General features: G+C 42.7%; 1 protein-coding gene across 4 annotated transcripts in view; it reads right to left on the reverse strand.

Annotated features, from left to right (window-relative positions):
- The window catches only part of ELAPOR2 (endosome-lysosome associated apoptosis and autophagy regulator family member 2), a 193662-nt gene extending 170445 nt beyond the window's left edge, over window positions 1-23217 (reverse strand). For 2 of the 4 annotated variants that reach the window (XM_033862946.2, XM_033862947.2), the window contains exon 1: window positions 22858-23215. In XM_033862946.2, coding sequence (XP_033718837.1) covers window positions 22858-23046 — 189 coding nt within the window. In that variant the 5' untranslated portion in view covers window positions 23047-23215. Of the gene's footprint in view, window positions 1-22857 lie in introns of all 4 variants that reach the window. The other 2 variants (XR_012333906.1, XM_019929057.3) reach the window with 2 other exon arrangements.
- Between the last annotated feature and the right edge of the window lie 2705 nt (window positions 23218-25922).

Raw genomic sequence — 25922 nt, forward strand, 5'->3', positions numbered from 1 at the left:
TAGGAGAATCTGTAGCGACAGAAAGCATATCACTGGCTGCCTGGGGGCAGGGTAGAGGAAGGGCTACATTACAAAAGGGAAGCAAGAAGCCCTTGCGGGTACTGGAAAATGGCTATCTTGATTACAGTGATAGTTTCATGAACGTATACATATGTCAAAACTGACCAAATGGTATACTTCAAATATACGTCATTTAGTGTACTTCAATTAGTCTCCAATAAAGTTTAAAAACAGATTGAGGAAATTGTTCAATCTTCCCATAAAATATCTGAGTAACACTTTAAAGCAGTATCATTTACATATGAACAATGCATAGACTAATAACAAATGATTATTTTTAAATGCATGAAAATGTCTGAATACTTAGAACAATGTCTGGCTCATATAATTGTGATTCAAGTCTTTAAAGAAAGAGGAATAAGAAAAGGAAAACAGAACCAAGATGGCGGAGTAGAAGGACGTGTTCTCACTCCCTCTTGTGAGAACACCGGGTCACAACTAATTGCTGAACAGTCATCGAAGGAAGACTCTGGAACTTAACAAAAAAGACGCCCCACATCCAAAGACGAAGGAGAAGCCACAATGAGAGGGTAGGAGGGGCGCAATCACAATAAAATCAAATCCCATAACTGCTGGGTGGGTGACTCACAGACTGGAGAACACTTACACCACAGAAGTCCACCCACTGGAGTGAACAATCTGAGCACCACATCAGGCTTCCGAACCTCGGGGTCTGGCAGCGGGAGGAGGAATTCCTAGAGATTCAGACTTTGAAGGCTAGCAGGATTTGATTTCAGGACTCTGACATGACTGGAGGAAATAGAGACTCCACTCTGGAGGGCACACACAAAGTAGTGTGTGCATCGGGACCCAGAGAAGGGAGCAGTGATCCCAGGGGAGACTGAACCACACCTGCCTGCTAGTGTTGGAGGGTCTCCTGCAGAGGCGGTGGTGCCTGTGTCTCACCGTGAGGACAGGGACACTGGCGGCAGAAGTTCTGAGAATTGCTCCTTGGCGTGAGCCTTCCCAGAGTCCACCATTAGCCCCACCAAAGAGCCGGGGTAGGCTCCAGTGTTGGTTTGCCTCAGGCCAAAAAATAACAGGGAGGGAACCCAGTCCCACCCATCAGCAGTCAAGCGGATTAAGGTTTTACTGAGCTCTGCCCACCAGAGCAACAGCCAGCTCTACCCACCACCAGTCCCATCCATCAGGAAACTTGCACAAGCCTCTTAGATAGCCTCATCCACAAGAGGGCAGACAGCAGAAGCAAGAAGTCCTACAATCCTGCAGCCTGTGGAACAAAAACCACATTCACAGAAAGACAGACGAAATGAAAAGGCAGAGGGCTATGTACCAGATGAAGGAACAAGATAAAACCCCAGAAAAACAACTAAATGAAGTGGAGATGGGCAACCTTCCAGAAAAAGAATTCAGAATAATGATAGTGAAGTTGATCCAGGATCTCGGAAAGAGAATGAAGGCAAAGATCGAGAAGATGCAAGAAATGTTGAACAAAGACCTAGAAGAATTAAAGTACAAACAAACAGAGATGAAATATGCAATAAGTGAAATGAAAAACACACTAGAAGGAATCAATAGCAGAATAACTGAGGCAGAAGAATGGACAAGTGACCTGGAAGACAGAATGGTGGAATTCACTGCCATGGAACAGAATAAAAAAAAAGAATGAAAAGAAATGAAGACAGCCTAAGAGGCCTCTGGGACAACATTAAACGCAACAACATTCACATTATAGGGGTCCCAGAAGGAGAAGAGAGAAAGGACCTGAGAAAATATTTGAAGAGATTATAGTTGAAAACTTCCCTAACATGGGAAAGGAAATAGCCATGCAAGTCCACAGAGCACAGAGAGTCCCATACAGGATAAACCCAAGGAGAAACACGCCAAGACACAGAATTATCAAACTGGCAAAAATTAAAGACACAGAAAAATTATTGAAAACAGCAAGGGAAAAATGACAAATAACATACAAGGGAACTCCCATAAGGTTAACAGCTGATTTCTCAGCAGAAACTCTACAAGCCAGAAGGGAGTGGCATGATATACTTAAAGTGATGAAAGGGAAGAACCTACAAACAAGATTACTCTACCCGGCAAGGATCTCATTCAGATTCAATGGAGAAATCAAAAGCTTTACAGACAAGCAAAAGTGAAAAGAATTCAGCACTACCAAACCAGCTCTACAACAAATGCTAAAGGAACTTCTCTAAGTGGAAAACACAAGAGAAGAAAAGGACCTACAAAAACAAAACAATCAAGAAAATGGTCATAGGAACATACATATTGATAATTACCTTAAACATGAATGGATTAAATGCTCCAACTAAAAGACACAGGCTTGCTGAATGGATACAAAAACAAAACGTATATATATGCTGTCTACAGGAGACCCACTTCAGACCTAGGGACACATACAGACTGAAAGTGAGTGGATGGAAAAAGATATTCCATGCAAATGGAAATCAAAAGAAAGCTGGAGTAGCAATACTCATATCAGATCAAATAGACTTTAAAGAATGCTACAAGAGACAAGGAAGGACATTACATAATGATCAAGGGATCAATCCAAGAAGAAGATATAACAATTATAAACATATATGCACCCAACATAGGAGCACCTCAATACATAAGGCAATTGGTAACAGCTCTAAAAGAGGAAACTGACAGTAACACAATAATAGTGGGGAACTTTAACACCTCACTTACACCAATGGACAGATCATCCAAAATGAAAATAAATAAGAAAATAGAAGTTTTAAATGACACAACAGACCAGATAGATTTAATTGGTATTTATAGGACATTCCATCAAAAAACAGCAGATTCCACTTTCTTCGCAAGTGCGCATGGAACATTCTCCAGGACAGATCACATCTTAGGTCACAAGTCAAGCCTCAGTAAATTTAAGAAAACTGAAATCCTATCAAGCATCTTTTCTGACCACAACGCTATGAGATTAGAAATGCATTAAGGGAAAAAAACGTAAAACACACAAACACATGGAGGCTAAACAATACGTTACTAAATAACCAAGAGATCACTGAAGAAAACATAGAGGAAATCAAAAAATACCTAGAGACAAATGACAACGAAAACACGACGATCCAAAACCTACAGGATGCAGCAAAAGCAGTTCTAAGTGGGAAGTTTACAGCTATACAAGCCTACCTCAGGAAACAAGAAAAAGCTCAAATAAACAATCTAACCTTACACCTGAAGGAACTAGAGAAAGAAGGACAAACAAAACCCAACGTTAGCAGAAGGAAAGATATCAGAAAATCAGCGCAGAAATAAATGAAATAAAAACAAAGAAAACAATAGCAAAGATCAATAAAACTAAAAGCTGGTTCTTTGAGAAGATAAACCAAACTGATAAACCAGTAGCCAGACTCATCAAGAAAAAGAGGGAGAGGACTCAAATCAATAAAATTAGAAATGGATAAGGAGATGTTACAGCAGACACCGCAGAAATACAAAGCATCTTAAGAGACTACTACAAGCAACTCTATGCCAATAAAATGGACAACCTGGATGAAATGGACAAATTCTTAGAAAGGTATAACCTTCCAAGACTGAACCAGGAAGAAATAGAATATATGAACAGACCAATCACAAGTAATGAAATTGAAATTGTGATTAAAAATCTTACAACAAATGAAAGCCCAGGACCAGATGGCTTCACAAGTGAATTCTATCAAACATTTAGAGAAGACCTAACACCCATCCTTCTCAAACTCTTCCAAAAAATTGCAGAGGAAGGAACACTCCCAAACTCATTCTATGAGGCCATCATCACCCTGACACCAAAACCAAAGATACTACAAAAAAAGAAAATTACAGACCAATATCACTGATGAATATAGATGTAAAAATCCTCAACAAAATACTAGCAAACAGAATCCAACAACACATTAAAAGGATCATATACCATGATCAAATGGGATTTATCCCAGGGATGCAAGGATTCTTCAGTATACGCAAATCAATCAATGTGATACACCATATTAACAAATTGAAGAAGAAAAACCATATGATCATCTCAATAGATGCAGAAAAAGCTTTTGACGAAATTCAACACCCATTTATGATAAAAAAAAAACTCTCCAGAAAGTGGGAATAGAAGGAACCTACCTCAACATAATAAAAGCCATATATGACAAACCCAGAGCAAACATCATTCTCAATGGTGAAAAACTGAAAGCATTTCCTCTAAGATCAGGATCGAGACAAGGATATCCACTCTCATCACTATTATTCAACATAGTTTTGGAAGTCCTAGCCATGGCAATCAGAGAAAAAAAAGAAATAAAAGGAATATAAATTGGGAAAGAAGAAGTAAAACTGTCACTGTTTGCAGATGACATGATACTATACATAGAGAATCTTAAAGATGCCACCAGAAAACTACTAGAGCTAATCAATGAATCTGGTAAAGTTGCAGGATACAAAATTAATGCACAGAAATCTCTTGCATTCCTATACACTAATGATGAAAAATCTGAAAGAGAAATTAAGGAAACACTCCCATTTACCGTTGCAACAAAAAGAATAAAATACCTAGGAATAAACCTACCTAGGGAGACAAAAGACCTGTATGGAGAAAACTATAAGACACTGATGAAAGAAATTAAAGATGATACCAACAGATGGAGATATATACCATGTTCTTGGATTGGAAGAATCAATATTGTGAAAATGACTATACTACCCAAAGCAATCTACAGATTCAATGCAATCCCTATCAAATTACCAAAGATATTTTTTACAGAACTAGAACAAAAAATCTTAAAATTTGTATGGAGACAGAGAAGACTCCAAATAGCCAAAGCGGTCTTGAGGGAAAAAAGCGGTGCTGGAGCAATCAGACTCCCTGACTTCAGACTATACTACAAAGCTACAGTAATCAAGACAATATGGTACTGGCACAAAAACAGAAATATAGATCAATGGAACAGGATAGAAAGCCCAGAGATAAACCCACACACATAAGGTCACCTTACCTTTGATAAAGGAGGCAAGAGTATACAATGGAGGAAAGACAGTCTCTTCAATAAGTGGTGCTGGGAAAACTGGACAGCTACATGTAAAAGAATGAAACTAGAACACTCCCTAACACCATACACAAAAATAAACTCAACATGGATTAGAGACCTAAATGTAAGACTGGACACTATAAAACTCTAAGAGGAAAACATAGGAAGAACACTCTTTGACATATATCACAGCAAGATCGTTTTTGATTCACCTCCTAGAGTAATGGAAATAAAAACAAATGGGACCTAGTGAAACTTCAAAGCTTTTGCACAGCAAAGGAAACCATAAACAAGACAAAAAGACAGCCCTCAGAATGGGAGAGAGTATTTGCAAATCAATCAACGGACAAGGGATTAATCTACAAAATATATAACCAGCTCATGTAGCTCAATATTAAAAAAAAGAAACAACCTAATCCGAAAATGGGGAGAAGACCTAAATACACATTTCTCCAAAGAAGACATACAGATTGCCAAGAAGCACATGAAAAGCTGCTCAACATCACTAATTATTAGAGAAATGCAAAACTACAGTGAGGTATCACCTCACACCAGTCAAAACGGGCATCATCAGAAATTCTACAAACAACAAATGCTGGAGAGGGTGTGGACCAAAGGGAACCCTCTTGCACTGTTGGTGGGAATGTAAATTGATACAACCACTATGGAGAACAGTATGGAGGTTCCTTAAAACAATAAAAATAGAATTACCATATGATCCAGCAATCCCACTACTGGGCATATACCCAGAGAAAACCATAATTCAAAAAGACACATGCACCCCAATGTTCATTGCAGCACTATTTACAATAGCCAGGTCATGGAAGCAACCTAAATGCCCATCAACAGATGAATGGATAAAGATGTTGTACCTATATACAATGGAATATTACTCAGCCATAAAAAGGAACGAAATTGGGTCATTTGTTGAGACGTGGATGGATCTAGAGACTGTCATACAGAGTGAAGTCAGAAAGAGAAAAACAAATATCGTATATTAACACATATATGTGGAACCTAGAAATATGGTACAGATGAACCAGTTTGCAGGGCAGAAGTTGAGACACAGATGCAGAGAACAAACGTATGGACACCAAGGGAGGGATGAGGCATGGTGGTGGTGGTGTGATGAGTTGGGCGATTGGGACTGACATGTATACACTGATGTGTATAAACTGGATGACTAATAAGAACCTGCTGTATACAAAAATAAATACAATTCAAAAATTCAAAAAAAAAAGGAAAGGAAACCACTAAAACAATTGTGGTAAAATGACAGAACTACCATCCATCAATTTTTATTCTCAACTGTCTTTGGTATATATATACTGTTCTTACAACAGAGTTTGACCTTTTATTTTTGAAGTTTTACAGGTCTCCGGTTTCAGATGTCATCAGACTAACACCCCTCGCCCTCAATTTCATCTCCAGGACCATACAGATAAAGATAGAGGCTGAACATGCCCTAGGTCCAGTGCCTGTCATGTGCTGCTTACTGTGGAAAAACTACAGACAGCTCTGTTACTCTAAAATTCTAAAAACATTCTCCTAATCAAGAATCTAGTATAGACAGAATGAGATCCCCTCAGTTGATCAGCACAGCAGGGGAAGAAAACGTGCCTTACAGCAGAAGTTGGTCTAGGGACGTTGCACAGACACCTCATCCCAGAGGCAAGAGGACTAATGGTCACGCACACAGCTGTGTGGGTTAAACTCAGTGGAATAGGGAGCTCCCCTGGTGAAGACACATGCAACACTAACAACTGCCCTGGAGGAGATGGTGGATTTCTGAAACACAGGAAAAGGGGATTAATATCTTGAGAAAAAGGAACAGTCTGAAAATGACTGACTAAAGGAGAAAAAAATCATAAATAGCTGCTTGGTGTACCTTAGTAAGATTCAGTACATAGTCTCTTGAAAGCAGCTGTAGAGAGCTGTAAGTACAGACCAGTTCTGTGTAGGCAGAGTGGAAGGCAGTGGGGTTCTGTGGGGTTCAATGAGGTCTCTGGAGAGAAATACATCCGAGCCTCATGGCTCACTAGCTTTGTCATCTTTTGCAAGTTATTAATTGCCTTTCACCTTCAGTTTCCTCATCTCTAAAAGCAGAGGCATGGATTGCTGTGAGGGTTACTGTTTTTTTTTTTTTTTTTTTTAATTATTCTTGCAAGATGATTCTTTTCTTTCTTAAATTTATTTATTTATTTATTATTTTTTTTTTTTTACTGTGTTGGGTCTTCGTTGCTGCACGCGGGCTTTCTCTAGTTGTGGCAAGCGGGGGCTGCTCTTTGCTGTGTTGTGCGGGCTTCTCACTGTGGTGGTTTCTCTTTCTGCGAGCACTGGCTCTAGGCATGCGGGCTTCAGTAGTTGTGGCACACGGGCTCAGTAGTTCTGGTGCGCAGGCTCTAAAGAGCAGACTCAGTAGTTGTGGCACACGGGTTCAGTTGCTCCACGGCATGTAGGATCTTCCCAGACCAGGGCTCGAACCCGTGTGCCCTGCATTGGCAGGCAGATTCTTAACCACTGCACCACCAGGGAAGCCCGGGATTACTGTTAATATAAAGTGTTTTACACATTTAATTGCTCAATAAATGGCACTTGTTATCAAGAAAATCAAAGTTAATTAACTGACAAAATACTAGAATTAACAAGGCTGCTTTGTAAGAGACTAGGTATGCAGTTAATTTTCAAAACACAATGGCTTTTCAACACAGGGAAAAATCAAAAGGTAAAATGGTAGGGAAACTGCCACAGAAAACAGTAACAAAAAAATAGGTATACAAAGACTGTGCTGGTGAAAAACACAGAATGCTTCAAACACTGAAGCAGATTCTACCTTCAAATATGAAAATAATACTGTAAAGATGACATTTTTTTCCCAAATAAATGAAGAGATTTAACAGAATCCAAAAGAAAATTCCAGGGAGAATTTGTTTTTTAATTTTTCAAAATTATTCTAAAGTTGAACTGGAAGACTAAAAGGAGTGAAAACAGCTAAGAAATCCTGGAAAGAAAAGCAAAAGTATTGTATAAAATCATATTATAAAACTCTGTGAGCGGGCTTCCCTGGTGGCGCGGTGGTTGAGAGTCCGCCTGCCGATGCAGGGGACACGGGTTCATGCCCCGGTCCGGGAAGATCCCACGTGCCGCGGAGCGGCTGGGCCCGTGGGCCATGGCCACTGAGCCTGCATGTCTGGAGCCTGTGCTCCGCAGCGGGAGAGGCCACAGCGGTAAGAGGCCCGCGTACCGCAAAAAAACAAACAAACAAAAACTCTGTGAGCAATCTTGGTACAAAAAAATCAATAGATATAAAGTAGCCCAAAAGATGTCAAATAAATGTTTGTGTGTCTATATAATACGCCATATGTTATACATAGAATAGATTATAAAGAATATATATGTGTGTATATATGTGTGTGTGCATACACACACACATACGATAGATGGTATAGAAAACAAATCAGTGGAGAAAGGATGGATTATGGGTTGTTTGAACACTATTTGTGAAAACGGGCTATTCAGAAAATAAAGTCCAAGGTCTACCTGACAACAAGCACTGAATAAAATTCTACATGAATTAAAATGTGGGAATAAGTTCACAGCATACTGTTAAATGCAAAAAAAAAAATTATCAAACTGTATATACAGAATAGTCCCATTTTGTCAACATACATGTAAATTCATAATGAAATATATGCTAAGATATCTGATATATGTGATAGAGGCAGTAGAGCCAGATGGTTAAGAGTGTGGACACTACGGGGGTTAGCCGGGGCTCACAGTAATTTAACCATGCAAGAAGTATTAGGACTGAGCTCATCAGAGTCTGGAGGACTGGGTAAGTGAGTTAATACATGAAATGCCTTTAAACTGTACCTGGCTATTCCTCTTTTTATATGTTATTCCTATTACAAATACTAAGATATTGAGTGGTGTGCTTATTCAGTGCAATTAAGGGTGGTTTTATTACTTCACTTTTCTAAAATGCACATATGGCTGGTGGCGCAGTGGTTAAGAATCCGCCTGCCAATGCAGGGGACACAGGTTCAAGCCCTGGTCCAGGAAGATCCCACATGCTGTGGAGCAACTAAGCCCGTGCGCCACAACTACTGAGCCTGCGCTCTAGAGCCCGCGAGCCACAACTACTGAGCCCGTGTGCCACAAGTACTGAAGCCCGCGTGCCTTGAGCCCATGCTCCGCAACAAGAGAAGCCATCACAATGAGAAGCCCGCGCACCGCAACGAAGAGAAGGCCCTGCTCGCTCTCCGGAACTAGAGAAAGCCCGCACACGGCAACGAAGACCCAATGCAGTCAAAAATAAATAAATAAATAAAATAAATTTATTTTAAAAAATAAATAAAATGCACATATACTGCTTTTCATTTTAAAAAGGTCAAATGTGAAAAGTGAAACCATAAAAAAAAATGTTAGAGCAAGTGATGTTAGCATTTATCTGCTCTTTAGCTAGCGAAGCACTTGCTAGGGTACCAAGCTCAGATCTACTTAAGCATCTACTGATTATCTTGGCTTAAGTTATGTCCTAGTATGCTTTATTGACATGCCCAAGAATTATCATAGTGCAGTCTGTGCTAAACTTACATTTCAAATGGCCAATTCCTCCCATTCTCAATTTTAGAATGTTAAATATCAAAGGGCATTGCTTTATGTTTACGATGTAGCAATCCTAGAATACAGTGCTAAGGATGACAGATTAAGAAAGAATGTGCCCTAAGATTAAATCACCAAGGAGAAAGATTTATCTTCTCACCTGTTACAGGAGGAATGTGTATACATTCATTGAACTGTCCCTTAAATCTACCACAGTAATATAGGCACAGTGCAGTAAACAGTTCTGACTCAGGACAGCAGTGACCCAGGACAGCAGTCTGTCCCAACAAAACAGGAAACTTGCAACTTTCAGAGTTCAAAGCAGCAGCACGTGGCTCTACAGATATAAAACATCTTCTTGGACGAACTAAATTCTTCTTTCTTCTATTACCCACTAACCCTACCTAATCTTGTCCTCTAAATGAGCATTATACCAATGCCCCTTAAGCAAGACTGCACTTACTGTTATTTGAAGCTCGCTATTACGGTCCCCTTAAGTCTTCTTCAAGCTAAACAGCCTCAGTTCCTTTGATCAGTCCTCAGGTATTTGGAGATACTCTCAAAATAGTTCATCTTCCTAATTCACACCTTAAACCAAAATCTCCCTATTTCAATGTCCCTCTTCAAATATTGCACCTAAGTTGTATTACTGACCTGTTAAGTGTCCACTTTCTATGAGCCAAGCACTCTGCTCATATTCATAGAAACTAGGAACCCTCCCACCAGCCCATCATTGCTTTTAGCAGCTACAGGACATCTGTGGCTTCAAAATTACTTTTAAGCAAGAATTCCTCACCTTATGCTTGAACATCTGAATTTCAGAACCCAAAAGGACAGACTACATTTTGAACAATTATGTTTGCCCATTATTCTAACCTCTTGCAATCATTTGAATCCCAGTTCTGCTTTCCAACTCATTAGGCATCTTTCCCAGCTTTCTGACTTGATGAAATTTGGTTAAGCCTTCTCAAAACCAAACTACTGATTCAATAGTAAAAGGAGAACAGTAACAGGACGGAGAGTAGATACTAAGACCAAAGGTATTACATTGGAAAACTTCCTCCAGCGTAGCATCAAGTCCTTAAATTAATAACCTCAGGGTACATTTGTTCAAATATCCAACACTCTGCCTAGTTATATCATCACTCAGCACATACTTCTGCATCTTGTCCACAAGGATATGATATTTCTAATGCCTAACCGAACACCAAGAATCACGTGTCTGGATCATACTGCAGATTTACTGGTCACCTATCCCTTCGACCCTCAGCCAGTTTCTGTGCTATCATTCTCTCCTGGTCGTGCCTTTTCAGTCTCATTCTCAATCGTTTCTTGCTCTGCTCGCCTCTTAAATGCTGGTGTTTCCCTGAGGCCTCTCCTCAACACGTGGTGCCTCACAGCCTAGGTGACCCCATCAACACCACTGGCTTCAACTACCTCTTATGTGCCCCTGGCTCCCAAGTCACCTCTTGGTTACGCTTCCGAACATCCACCTGTCTCTGGGAGAGCACTTTAAACTCAGGATGCCAATAATGAACTCATCCTCTTTCTTCCAGCAGCCTCATTCACTTCCTAAATTTTCAGTCTCAATGAAAGGCAGAGCGTCTACCAAGTGGCCCAAGGCAAAAACCCTAGAAGTCGGGTAGACTGAAATTTATCACTCAGCTGTCAAATCCATCACCTAACCTACCCCCCATTCTGTCCTTTGCTTAGCTCTGACATTTCTTTCTTCCCCGTGAGAGAGGCAACATCCCCTAACTGATCTTCCTGTCTCCAGTATTACTCGCCTTTTATATCCCTCCACTCGCAAACAGAATAATCTGATGTCAGTGGTCCCCAAAGCTTTTCTCACAAAACCCTCAGTCTCTACCTTCCTCATAATCTAGCCATCTCTTGCCATTGTCACCCAAGTGCCTTCACTCTAGCCCGTGAAATGGTCCTATGATTTAATTCCTCTGTGCAGTCATACAATCGGTTTTCTTTGACCGAGATAGGCTGGCCTCTATGCATCCTGTAAAGCACTTCTGGAAATCTTTCCAAACTCAGCTCAAACAGCACCTTCTCTGAGACCAGGGCTCCTTAGTGGGATGCAGTCCCTCCCTCTGTGCTTCTATAAAACTCTGTCCAGGCTTCCCTGGCGGCGCAGTGGTTGAGAGTCCGCCTGCCGATGCAGGGGACACGGGTACGTGCCCCGGTCCGGGAGGATCCCACATGCCGCGGAGCGGCTGGGCCCGTGAGCCGTGGCCGCTGAGCCTGCGCGTCCGGAGCCTGTGCTCCGCAACGGGAGAGGCCACAGCAGTGAGAGGCCCGCGTACCGTAAAAAAAAAAACAAAAAAACAAAAAACAAAACTCTGTCCACAACTCCACCACAGCACTTAACCCATCTCTACTATAATCATAGACTTCCGTATTATTAGTTTACCTATGAGAGAAATACATGACCTGAACTCATTAAATGCCACAGGAACAAATTAACATATGAATGGCCACTGAAAAAGAAGTAACAGAATGAAGTAGGGCTGTCTTGAAATTTCAGAAGCACACTCTTAGAACAAAGACTCAACCGAAGTCCGAGAATTCTTGATCCCTTTGCAGTTGCTTCACGATTTTTCTTAGCCAATCACATGAAAGACTTCATATATTATATATATTATATGTAAGTGAAAACACCTAAACAGAAATTCCACAGAAAGTGAAATACAAAAAGCTAAGTCACATAAAAAATACTGACCCTCAGCAGTGATTAAAGAAATGTAAATTACACCAGTGAGATAGCATTTTCCACCATCAAATTAATATTAATAAATAAGTTTTTCACAGACATAGAAAACAAACTTATGGTTACCAAATGGGAAAGGGGGGAAAGGATAAATTAGGAGTTTGGGATTAACATATGCATACTACTATATACAAAATAGATAACCAACGAGAACCTACTGTATAGCACAGGGAACTATACTCAATATTTTGTAATAATCTATAAGGGAAGAAAATCTGAAAAAAATATTTTTTCATATACAAAAATAAATAAAATACATACATATATACATATATAAAAAAGATACATACATACATAACAAAATTGTAAATCAACTATATACATCAATTAAAAAATTAGTAAATAAATAAATTTTTAAAATAAATAAATAACACTTTTCACTGTTGGCTAGGGTATAGCTCATATTTTTCAACCTAAGATTTCTGCTTCAATTTTATCTTCAAGAATCAGAAATTCAGACAACATTCTGTGTTGCTGCTTATGATGACCTTTTTATACTACAAAGAATTCAAAACAATCTAAGTGCCCAAAATTAAATTTACTCATTCATTCAACACAGTGCCAGGCACTGTTTGAGGTGGTAGGGATACAGTAGCTTATTTAAAAAAAGAAACAGGAAAGGAGGAAGGGAAGGGGGGGAAGGGAGGATGGATGGATGGATGGATGGATGGATGGAAGGATGGAAGGAAGGAAGGAAGGAAGGAAGGAAGGAAAGGAGGGAGGAGGGATTGCCTTGTCTTTATGGATCTTTGCTGAGAGTGGGCTCATAAAAGCAAATTATCAATAACTAATTTAAATGTATATTATGATGGATGCTGAAAAGTACTACGGAGAAAAACAAAAGCATGAAATGGGGATAGACAGGAAGAGGCTGCAATTTCAAGGAGGTGGCTATCTTATGAAAAGATGACAACTGAATAGAAACCTTAAGGACATGAGGGAGAAAGGCAAGCAGATACCTGAGAAGAGAGCTGCAGGCAGAGGAAAGAACCAGGGCAGAAACCCTGAGAAAGAGCTTCCATAACACGTTCTGGAAAGAACAAGGAGACCGGGGAGGCTGAAGCAGAGTGAAGAACAGGGGGAGCAGTAAGATGACATTCGAGGCTTAAAGGAGGCCAGATCATGTTGGGCCTGCAAGCCACCATCAGAGCTTTGGTTCTGAACCAGGCCTTAGAAGAGCTCTGAGCAAAAGATAACAGCTTTTGACTTATGTTTAATGGGACCTCTTGACTGCTCTGCTGAACTCTAACTGGAGATCAAGATGGAAAGTTACAGCCATAATCCAGGCAAGATACTATGGTGCTGTGGCCCAGACGGTACAGGCCAAGGGGTGAGAAGTTCTGACTCTGGCTATTTCGAAGGCAGAGACGAGAGAGTTTGCTACTAGACTGGATATAAGACATGGGAGAAAAAGAAGTCAGGGAGAGTCCAGAGTTTGAGACCTGAGTTACAGGAAGGGAGGACTTGGCATTCAAGGAAATGGGGAAGACCACACTGGAGTCGGCTTGGGGCAGTGGCAGGAGCTTGGTTTTGGACGTGACAGGTTTGAGGTACTTATCCAGGCGGAGTTGTCGAGGCTGTGCTTGTCAGGAAGCCACGGGATGGTCCACGCAGGAGAGATAAATTTGAGAGTGGTCCATATGCAGATGGTATTTAAAACCAAGCGACTGGATGACATCACCAAAAGTGTGAGGAGTCAGGGTGACAGAAAAGATAGGACGGTTAAGGATTGAGGCAGGGAATCCTCCATGTAAAGAAGTCAGGGAGACGAGGCAGAACCGGCAGAGTGGAGCAAGAGAAAAACCAGGAGAGCATGGTGTGCTTGAAGCCAAGTGAACGTTTCAGCAGTGACGAACGGTCAGCTGGGTCCAGTGTTCTAATAAGGCAGGGAAAGGGGAGGAATGACAGCTGGACTTAGCAAAGAGGAGGTCATTGTTGACCTAAAAGAGCATTTTCAGTGAAAGGCTGAAGTGAATGGCTCGTAAGTAAACAATGGCAGATATTCAAATCATGCTATATTTTGCAATATATCACGTATTAAAATATTTCATAAATATTATCAAAATACTTATAAAGAAACATTAATGTCATTGGGAAATGCTTACAATAAGAGGAAAAGATACAACTTATCCATAAAATATGCACTCCCTCATGGTTTTTAAAAAGGAAAAAATAGGGCTTCCCTGGTGGCGCAGTGGTTGAGAGTCCGCCTGCTGATGCAGGGGACACGGGTTCGTGCCCCGGTCCGGGAAGATCCCACATGCCGTGGAGCAGCTGGGCCCGTGAGCCATGGCCGCTGAGCCTGCACTCCGGAGCCTGTGCTCCGCAACGGGAGAGGCCACAACAGTGAGAGGTCCGCATACCGCAAAGAAAAAAAAAAAAAAAGGAAAAACTATATAGGTAGGAAATGTGCTGAAACATTAAATGCAAGATATCCTTAAGTGGAAGAATTAGAACTGACATTTCTTTTTTTTATACCTTTGCTCCTCTGAACTCTTCACAATGCACAACTTCCATCGTTAGAAAAAATACGCCTATAAAATGCTTTTGCCAGTAAATAAATTTTCCTACCCACATCCCAGTCCTTTCACACCTCAATCCATCCCCTTAGAAACAGTGTTCTTAGCTTACACAAGAATAATAATATATGGCAGTGTATTAAAATTTACAAAGCATCTTCAAATACATTAGCTTGATCCTTACAGCAACTCTCATGGGGGTAAGGCAGAAGTTACTATCTCCACCTGCAGACGCAGAAAGACTCAAAGAGGTTCATTTGCTCAAGGCCACACAGGGCTCAGATAGGAATAAGTTCTTCAGTGACCTTCAAGACTACTTCTACTATAACAAGGAGATGCTTTGCAGTTGGAGCAAAACGTAAACAGTCCTCCCCCATAAGTAACAAACACTGGAAAACATTTACCAAGAAGGTTAGCCATACCCTCTTAATATTACCATGTTTTCTATTCTAATGTCTATCTCAGAGAGAGGTACTTAATCATTTCCATGTTCGCTTCTTTCCTCAGGCTGTAAGCTCCTAGAGAGGGGTGACCATATCCTCTGCATCCTGTGTTATCACCAGCATCTTGCCTCTTACCTGGCGTATAGAGGATAGTTGAGTAGCGCTTGCTGATGTGCTTCATGGTTGGGGGAGGAGCTCAAGCTCCATTTGATGGGATTATTTTAGGAGTTTCTAACATGCCCTGCAGAAGCAGGAAGTCAGAAAGGGTTACAGTTGAAGGAATTTTAGCAATAAAACAGGTGTTTCACACAACTAAACTGTATCCCTCACTTTATACCTAGGGCAGTGGTCTCCAACTCCAGCATGCCTTCTAATCAAGCCCCTGGAGAGCTGGCTGTGACAGACTGCTGGGCCTCAATCCCAGAGTTTCTGATTCAGGAGCGTGTGTACGGAGCCTAAGAACTTGCATTTCTAACAACTGCCTGGGGAATGTTGACAGTCCTGGTCTTAGGATCACACTTTGAGAACCACTGACGAAGGGAAAAAAACCTCATAAAAGTGAAGTTTTGAACAAGTTAAATAGTATCCTGAACTCCAGAGCCATAAATTGACTTGAGAATAAACTTCAATATATTCTGATCACTGGGCTTTTGTTTCAGAGTCTTAAATCTGCTACAATTAAGAGAAGGTGTCAGATATGGGGATATATGTATATGTATAGATGATTCACTTTGTTATAAAGCAGAAACTAACACACCATTGTAAAGCAATTATACTCCAATAAAGATGTTTAAAAGAAAAGAGAGAAGTTGTCAATTAGGATTAAATGCATTATAAAGATCAATTCCTTTCTATAGCTGAAAAATGTGGAAACCACTCACTCTATATTTTCAAGGCAGTGATTCGTGCTCCCAGAGAAGAGGACCTGCACCTTACTCATTTTTAAAACCCCCAAAATGCCTTAAACAAAAAGACAGTTAATCACTGCTTGCTGAATAGGATGAAATTCCTACCCTAATGAGTCTATTATGTGTTGGGTGGGGTGAGGGGCAGGTGTTCAGAGCCTCTGGTAAGGCATGCGGCACCTTTGAGTGACTTAGAAAATGGTACCCCCTCTGGGCACTGGCTGGATTCCAGCTCTTACGTGACCCCACAGGTGGGTACCACTCACCCAGCTATACAGGGCGGGCCTGCATGTGCAAAAGCCTTTGTAGGACAGTGTATGGCTGCCCAAGAGCAAACAATGGGCTGGGACTGGGAACCAGGGAAGAGAAGAGAACATCTGTCTCTTTCCCTGGAAAGGTTAGAGGAAGTTAGAGGAACTGACCTAGGCCAAAAGGCTTCCTCTGGATGAGGCGTTCTAAAGCCACCACACACAACCTCCTACTCATGCTTTGGGTCTTAGTTTAAACATCTTTCCCTTGGGAACCCCTCCCACCCCAACCAGACTAAAAAGGCTATACACGCCGACTGCACACAGTTCCCATCACAGAGCTTATGACAGATGGAATCACCTGATAGGTGGTGTTGTTTTGAGTTTGCCCACATGAGATTATACAGCTCAGTATGGGGAAGGACCATACCTTTTATTCAACATTTTAGTGCTAGCACCTGGTACACGAGTACCTAATAAACATGTGTTTAATGTTGAAATATTACATATAACTTCAATTAAGAAAGGCAAAAAGGGATAAGAATTAGCCACGGTTTCTTCCTGGGGAAGGAAAAGGCCACCAAAATTTAACTAGTGTTTTCTGACAAGCAAGAATTACTCTAAGATTCAAGGCACTGCCGAGGAATACACTCTAATAGGAATATGTGCCACTCTATACTATGCTCTGCTATTTCCATCCCCTGCGCTAAAATATGACACTTCACAGATCTGTCAACTCTTGGTTTTACATTGTAAATATTGATGGTGTGAATACTTGCTCACATTTGCCTAAAACATGAGAAATGGTTCTGAGCATAAGAACTTGAAATGGAAAATTCACCTTCACAAGCATGACAGGCAAGATTAATTATGTTAACGGCTTGAAAACAGAGGCCAAGTCCTAACTTCTGCAGCAACAGTGTGGCTTTCGAATCTCTAACCCCTTAACCCACAGCCCAGGACCTTCAGAGACTTCCTGCAGAAAGGCTAAAGGTTACTTCTCAGCTATGCCCATCAAAGTCTAAAACAGAAGATATGACCATTTACAAGTCTACTGACTTATGTGGACACGGAAGACCCAAATTCTCACCAAATCTCGGAAGGTTATATTAATAAAATCTACTCTATCACTACTGCCTCACCCCCCAGTTAATACCTCCACAGGAACTACTGGGGCGTTAAGAATCAGGGAGCTAACTGTCAAACTCAATCTTGCCTTTTCAGGTCTCATCTCATTCGAATTTCTTGACCACTGACAACACAACCAACCCCTTTCTTCATCAAAGGCGTTTCTCCCTTTCCCCATAACTACACTGTTGCATTTCCCTGAAACTTGCCATTCCTTACATGTCACCTCTGTGGGCTGCTTGGTTCCTGCCCCATTTAATGTTGGTAAAAACCCAAGTTCTATCTTTCATCCTTTGTCCTCACTCCCTGGATGATCCCATCCAATCCAGCAGTGTCAACCTTGCCTTTCATTCAAGTGATTCCTGTATCGCCACACCGGCCCAGACCGTGCCCTGAGCCAACTGGATCTGCTACCTAACTGCTTACTGAACTCTCTAGAAGTCAGCTCTCTGGAACCAAGCTCCTTATCTCATCTTCCTCACAGAGGGTGCAGGTACCATCCTCTAGACAAGGCAGAACCTTCCATTCCCTCAGCCTCCACATCCACCCACTGTCAATTCTAACATCATCCCTCTTTTCCATTTTCACTGCTGCTCATCAACTGAGGTTCTGTCATCCTTTACCTGCACTCTTACAATTGCTCCCGGCAGGTCTCACCTCTTTCTATTTCCCACCCCTCTCATGTGACCTCCATACTGTTGCTGAACTAAAGTATATTGCATTACTCCTGATTCTTTTTTTTTTTTTTTTTGCGGTACGCGGGCCTCTCACTGTTGTGGCCTCTCCCGTTGCGGAGCACAGGGTCCGGACGCGCAGGCTCAGCGGCCATGGCTCACGGGCCTAGCCGCTCCGCGGCACGTGGGACCTTCCCGGACCGGGGCACGAACCCGTGTCCCCTGCATCGGCAGGCAGACTCTCAACCACTGTGCCACCATGGAAGCCCACTCCTGATTCTTAAATCCTTCTATTGCTCCCTATCACCTACCAAATGAAGACCAGCTTCTTATCATGACAGAAGGTCCCCTATGATCAGGGTTCCGCCTGCCTCTCAGCCTCATATCTCATTAAGCTCCTTGTAGCACGCAGCACTCCAGTTATAACTAGTTACAGCGTAGCTGTTCTGTGCTTCTGCCATTTTCAACCTCTGCTCTACGTCAGAAATATCTTTCCCCCAAACCAGCGCAACCTCACATCTGACCCTTGTTTTCTTGGCAAATTCCTACCCGTCTTTCCAGGCTCACTCACCTCCTCTACAGGGTCGTTTCTCATCCTCCCCACTAGACTTATGGCCCCCTTTTGCTCTCATAGCACCAAATCACTTCACTGCAAATGTTAGTTTACATATCTGGCTCATCCTTAGCCAACTAAATTTTATTTTTTAATCTGTAATTTCTCATCAGCTGACATTTCACCTGGCACATAGTTTAAGCTCAGTAACTGTGGAATGAAAACTGTTGGCAAAGCAAGTCATCATTGAATCAAGATTCAGAGAGACCAATAGAATCACATTACGCAGGACTGTAGAGAAGTGCACTAAGAATCAAGCTAGTTTGTGATTTAATTTTCCAAATTTAAATAATGCATACATAATCCACTTAGTTCTGTTCTTTTCATGCACTTCTCTCTCACGCAGTCTATCTTCTAATACCTTACTCCAACTCTGATTCATCTGTTGGCTTTTATCCTTCTTTTCCTCTGGCAGCCCCATTAAGTCCTCTTCTTCAATGAGTCAAAAATTCCATTGCATTCAACTCTTGGATAAGCCTATCCTCTGAACCTCTGAAGTCTCATTGTAGACCCTTCCTGAAACATCAGGATCTAGGTCTGCTAATCTAGCAATCATCAAATCTCATATGTGTATGTGTGTGTCTGTGTGTGTGTGTGTGTGTGTGTGTGTGTGTGTAATTTATTTTCCTTTAACTTATCTTCATCCATCTTATCCTCACAATAGAGACAGGCAGGTCCCTTTTTATTACTATCATTTTACAAGTGAAAAGTAGATACCCAGAGGATATTTATCCTTCATAAGTTCCCCCATAAACAGTTTGAAGAAAATTCTGTACTTTCTGATATCCAGTCCTCATTTTTTTTTTTTTTTTTTTTTTTTGCTTAAATACCATTTATCAAAGTCACATCCTATTGTTGTCCTTCAACCGCTGGCACACTGACTGTACTTTTATTGCCGTCTCCCCTTCCTGTTTGTGCTTGTATGTCCACCCTGCTGACTGTATCCCCAGCTGAGCCTTCCAAAGTAATCATTTTTCTTCCCTTTTCAGCTCCATAATCCAATGACTTTGACAAAGGAAGCTGTATTATATTTGAGTTTCACCCCAGAGTCCAATCCTCTGCAAAGAATCTAAGGGAAACTTTACCCACATTCCAGCTGTCTTTTGGAAGGGCCTCTTTTCTAAACTCAGGCAATCATAACTAGATTTCTCCCAGGCCAATTTTCTCTGCTTCTAGTCCTTCCCCTTTTGCTGCTTCCCGCCAAAACCAGGCAAGGAAAATGAGAGTCCCTGTAACTTAGTTAAACGTGATTACTTTTATAAAAATACTGATAAATGAGGACGAGACTAAAACTACTGGCAGCAATGAGGCTTAGAATTACCTGCGGATTTTCCCTTCAACACCCTCTCCTGTTATTAAGAGTTGGCTTTGGGCTTCCCTGGTGGCGCAATGGCTGAGAGTTCGCCTGCCAATGCAAGGGACACGGGTTCGTGTCCCGATCCGGGAAGATCCCACGTGCTGCGGAGCGGCTCGGCCCATGAGCCATGGCCGCTGAACCTGCGCGTCCGGAGCCTGTGCTCCACAACGGGAGAAGCCACAACAGTAAGAAGCCCACATACCAGGGGGGGGAAAAAAAAAGAGTTGGCTTTAGTTTCCAGCCTCAGAACCCTCACTTTCACGGTTTTCGCTGTCCTCCCCTCCACGTGGTGCTGTCCCTTACGTGGGGCATTGTAAGGGCATTCATGTCCTTTTCTGTTACTAAAGAGGGGAAAGGGATACACCGGCAGGAGTGGGCACCAGAGAGTTATTTTAACTATGTCTTAGCTCACAGGAGTTTGGCCCACATTTCCATAGCTGTATCTCAGAGGAAGGACCCTCCCTACCGGTAAGCAGAAGCAGACCCTTACCCTCAACACCTGAAAAACACCTGCCCTTCTCACATTCCTCTTAAAAACAGAGAGGAACAATGATCAACTCTGTTAATTAGCTCAGTGGGTTAGACGGGATGCCCAGAAGCAGATTCAGCCCCTTGGCCCCTCCTATGTCCAAAGGAACCTCTAACTCTCCATCATCTTCCAACTGTTTGTCAGTCATAAGGAAGAATATAACTGGATCTGTGCATCACCTTTCTAAAAACACAACTAGCCACACACAGGCTCCAGAGCATCCTCCCATATATTTTATTTATTTCCATAAATTCAAAATTGAAACCTCAAGGAACTGAGTCGCATGCAATTTCTAAAGTCAGTACAATTAATTGAACACAGCCTTCCAGAACCTTCTGCCATCTCCCTGCCTCTGGTTTCAAGATTTGTCTCGGGTGGCAGAGTCTTACTCCATTCTGCCTGGGTATACAGGGGTAGAACATGTGCTCACCTAAAGGATCAGTCTAGCTATAGTGGCCAAGCATCACCCCCACTGGCCCTGACTTTCACCTGCTTCAAGTAGAGTCTCCAATACTAAGAATTAATTTTACAAGAATCTTAAGACTTTTCACTTAAGGAAAAAAAAAATAGGTTTTGCATATTGGGACTGGGGGCTGGAGGCAAGGTTTTAAGTTTGTCCTGTTACTATTCAGTCTGAAGATGCCCAAGAAGCAGCATTCTGTGGAAGAATGGACTATTCCCAGGTGATAGGAGAATACAGATTAAACAACTAATTATACTAATAAACTCTGAAATTAAACACAGCTGTTCACTGAGTGCTTGCCCTGATTTCCCCAATTATAACACTATTGTGTGCTCGCACACATGCCTTTGATCTGATTCTCTTTCATTTCAGTCTGTCCTGGGACTGAGACCATGGGAGAGGAAGGTGAAATCCATGGATGATGGACGATGTCTAGAACGCGGATATTCTATAATTCAAGCCTGGGTGAAATTCAAAAGTGACACAAAGGAACAAGGTCTGGTCTTGTTTCCCAGAGGGGCTATTAGCTAACCCATTTTTGCTATGTTAAATTAAAATGACCCATCACCCTGATTCTTAGCAATCTCCCTAAAAACCATAACCACTCCTCATATCCTCCCCAACATGATCACTCAAAGTAGGTCAGAAATGTTGCTTCCTTCCCCTCACTGATTTTCATTAAGAGGATGCACTTTCTGGAACACTAAAGGGAAAGATAAACACCCAATACAAGTACCAATGACACCCCTTGTAGATTTTTGGCATTGTTAAGTCCAGTTCCCCTAAAAGCAGGGAAAAAAAATCACATCACCTATAATTTACCTTTCTTGGCTATATATCAACAATAATCTCAAACTTTAAAACACACAGTAGCAATGCTTCATCCCAGGTGATGAACATCTCCCAAAAGGAGCATATTCACTCTGTCTTTTCTAATTTCCTAGATCACCAACCCACCTCTTCCTTAAATACTTTTTTCTTCCTAATTCACATCCACGTTTTGCCAGAAGGATGCCAAGTGACACCACACACTGGCTTAGCAAGTCCCCAGGGCCTCATCTGGAAGCTGAGAGCAGGGGAAGAGGAGGAAGGGGTTTGTACACACTGGGGAGTGGAGGGAGGGGGAGGGGAGCGGGACGCCCTCGGCGGACGTATCTGGCTCTCTGGAAAAGCTGTGAAGTGAAGGGTCTCCAAATCCCACTGGCGAAGCTTCCCCAGTCCCCTGCCCTTGCTGAAAGCTCTCCCTCGGCCCCAGGTCCTCAAGCCTGGCACTCCAAGACGGCGCCGCAAAGTCCTTCAGAGCCCTCAAAACACCAGGAGCGCGAAACGCACCCCCCAAAAGCCAGCAAAGCCACACACCCTCTCTCGGCCAGCTTCCCGGGGCGGGTAACTTCATCCCTGGAAACAAACGAAAAGCACGGTCCTCCAAGGAAGGAAAGAGGCAGAGAGCAGTAAACGGGCACGACCCTCACCCCACATCTCCCGCGCCCTCCTCGCCCCTCCCCCTCAAACTCCAGGTAAAAGACCAGGTGCGGCTCACCTCCAGGCAAGGAGGAAGCGGGCGGCCGGCGGAGGAGGGCAGGTCCCCAGCCCAGGCCGCTTGACAGCCGGCGAGCGCCCAACAGCAGATCCAGGCGGGGCTCCAGGGAGGCGAGAGCCCGCAGCGGGGAGCCCCGGCCGGCCGCCCCCGGCCCCTCCCCCGCGTCGGCCCCGGGCGGAGGAGCAGCATCTCCGTCCCGCTGAGGTCGGCCCGCCGGCCGGCAAGAAGGCAGCCTCCCCGAGTGGGGCGCGCTCCGGCTCCCGGACCGCGAGTGCTGCGCGCTCGGCTCGCCACTCGCTCGTCCCCTGCCCGGCTGCCCGCTGTCAGCTCTGCTGCGCTCGCGGCCCGGGCGGCCGGCGCCCGTGCTCCCGTCACGCCGGAGGGAGGGACCGCGGGGCGCGGGCGCGGCGCGGGGGCGGGACGCGGGGCGGGGATGCGGGAGCCCTGGAGCAGGTGGCGCGGGCGGGGCTGCGGCCCTGCCCGGCGGCTCCTGCGGGGCTGAGCGGCCCCCGGGGGAGGTGAAGGGGGGGAGCCTCATGACGCGAGAGAGGCCGGGGTGCCCTCGTGGTGTCTCCCGTCCCCAGTCCCCTTGGCCCACTAGGAGGGGCTCTCCGGGGGAGCGGGGGAAGCCAGAGTAAAATCCAGGACATCAGGACATTGTTTTCCGGCGGCGGGTGTTTAAAATGTTCCTACTTCCCGCGTCACACACAAACACACGGATGCGCCCCAGGAGCATCCCTTCGTAAGGATCCAAGCTAGCTGACGTCAGGCCGAATTTTGGGGTGATTAGGATTTGCATGAAATGGCGAGGAAGAAAGGGGGAATGAAATTTAGATGCAGTTTGTGACTCCGTTTTCTCACCTATTTTATGAAAATAATTACAATACCTAACCCATAAGGTTATTATGAGGATTAAATAAGTTGATGCACGTAAAACCCTTGAAGAATGCCTGTCAAGCAGTAGATGTGGTGCTTATTGAAAGTAGTAGTAACTGTAATTATTGCTACTGTTGGTGTTACTTCATGGGGATAACATGTAAACTTGGGCAAGTTAAGTCCTTTTATTTCCGCAGGAAGCAGGTTCTCCATTTGTACAATGACTGGGGTGGTCTTCATTTTTTCTTTCATTCAAAAATATACTGATCCGGGTGGTAGGCACCAAGTGGTAAGCCAGATGAACATTAAGCCTTCGTTACTGTCAGGGGTCTCAAGGGTCCCTTCGTCTAAAATTCTGTGAATGGGTGAGTTATCCTGTTGTTCAAAAGGAGCACCCGAATTTCTGATAATTATGCACCTGGAGAAATCGACCTAGCAGATCCAGTATAAGTTGACTTGAATTTGTCCGTGGCACGGTCTCTAACGTCCTTTTATTTCTTTTTATTTATTTATTTATTTATTTTTGGCTGCATTGGGTCTTCGTTGCTGTGAGCAGGCTTTCTCTAGTTGCGGCGAGCAGGGGCTACTCTTCCTTGCAGTGCGGGGACTTCTCACTGCCGTGGCTTCTCTTTGTTGCAGAGCGCGAGCTCTAGGGGCGCAGGCTTCAGTAGTTGTGGCGCACAGACTTAGTTGCTCCGCGCCAAGTGGGATCTTCCCGGACCAAGGCTCGAACCTGTGTCCCCTGCATTGGCAGGCGGATTCTTAACCACTGCAACACCAAGGAAGTCTCTCTAATGTCCTTTTAATAAACATTTACACGTGAAATGTGAAAGTTCTTTTCTCTCTCTCCCTCTCTCTCAATCTCTCTCCCCTGTCTTGTGTGTTCTGATTATAACAGTAATGCATGTTTACTGTAAACATTTTGGAAAATATTGAAGACTATCGGGAAGAATATAAAAATCACTTGGGATCCCACCACCCAAATATGACACTGTTAGCGGTATTAGCATGTTGAGGAATTTCCTTCGTGGTGTTTGTGTGTGTACTGCAAAATGGGAATTATCGTTTGTAACCTGCTTTTATTTTTTCCTTAACATTAATATTTTCTCAAGTCATTAAAGTCTCTGACAGCACAACTTAAGTAACCATATACTATATTCTACTGTTTGGATTATTTGTAATTTACTTTTGGATATTAGGCACTGTTTCTCAAGTATTTGATGTTATTAATAATTCTAGAATGAATGCCCTAGTACATAATCTGCGCATACATCTTTTAATTTTCTATCATGCCTTTCAGAATTGAAATCATTGGATTACATAGCATGTGCATTTTTTAAGTTTTTGATGAATAGTGCAAAAATTCCTTAAAAAATTTTTATGTCAGTTGTTACCAGCAGTTTATGAGTACTTATTTCACAGCATTCTAGATTATAATACTTCAGATATTTGCCATTTTGGAAGAAGAGAAAAATGCTAGTGTATTAATATTTTTTAAATGTATAGTCATTTTTATAATTAGTAATGTTACTGAACTCAGGTTCAGCTGCTCGCTGCTCAAAATCCAGTACTGGAGAGGCAAGTGTTGGTAGAAAGGAAAGGTTGCTTTAATCAGAAGGCCAGCAATCTGGAGAGAAGGTGGACTCGTTTCCCAGAACCAACTCCCCAGGTTCTGCTCAGCCATGAGAGTTTTTAAAGGGAAAAGAGGGAAAGAATCTCAGTGAATCACCGAGGCACGAGGTTAGATTCTTCATCATTCTCCACTGTGTGCAGACTGGCTGACTCCTCAGTATCTTTTTTCAGAAATTATCTTGCCCATGTGATCTGCCTACAGGATTGCAAAGGGGGCTGCTGTGGGTAGAGAGCTGGTCATTCTTTAACTACTTAATTCTTCATTCTTACTACTTTTAACCTAGGAAAAAAATCAGCAGGTTAGCCAAGGCATGGTGTGCATTCAGTAGAACATAAGTCAGGAGTAAAGTTAAATTGCCTAGTGATGTCATTTCTATAATTATGTTCTTTTAGGGTTAGAGAGGAACAGGAATGGACAAACAGGAAAGGGGCAAAAGAGCTGCTTTCCGTAATACTGAATAATTTTTCATATGTATTTACTGGCTATATATTTCCTTCTCTTGTCAGTGTGTGTGAATTTCTCACTGGCACTCTATGACCATTTTTCTATTGAATTT

The sequence above is a fragment of the Tursiops truncatus genome, chromosome 9, assembly GCF_011762595.2.
Source record: "Tursiops truncatus isolate mTurTru1 chromosome 9, mTurTru1.mat.Y, whole genome shotgun sequence".
Taxonomy (NCBI): Eukaryota; Metazoa; Chordata; class Mammalia; order Artiodactyla; family Delphinidae; genus Tursiops; species Tursiops truncatus.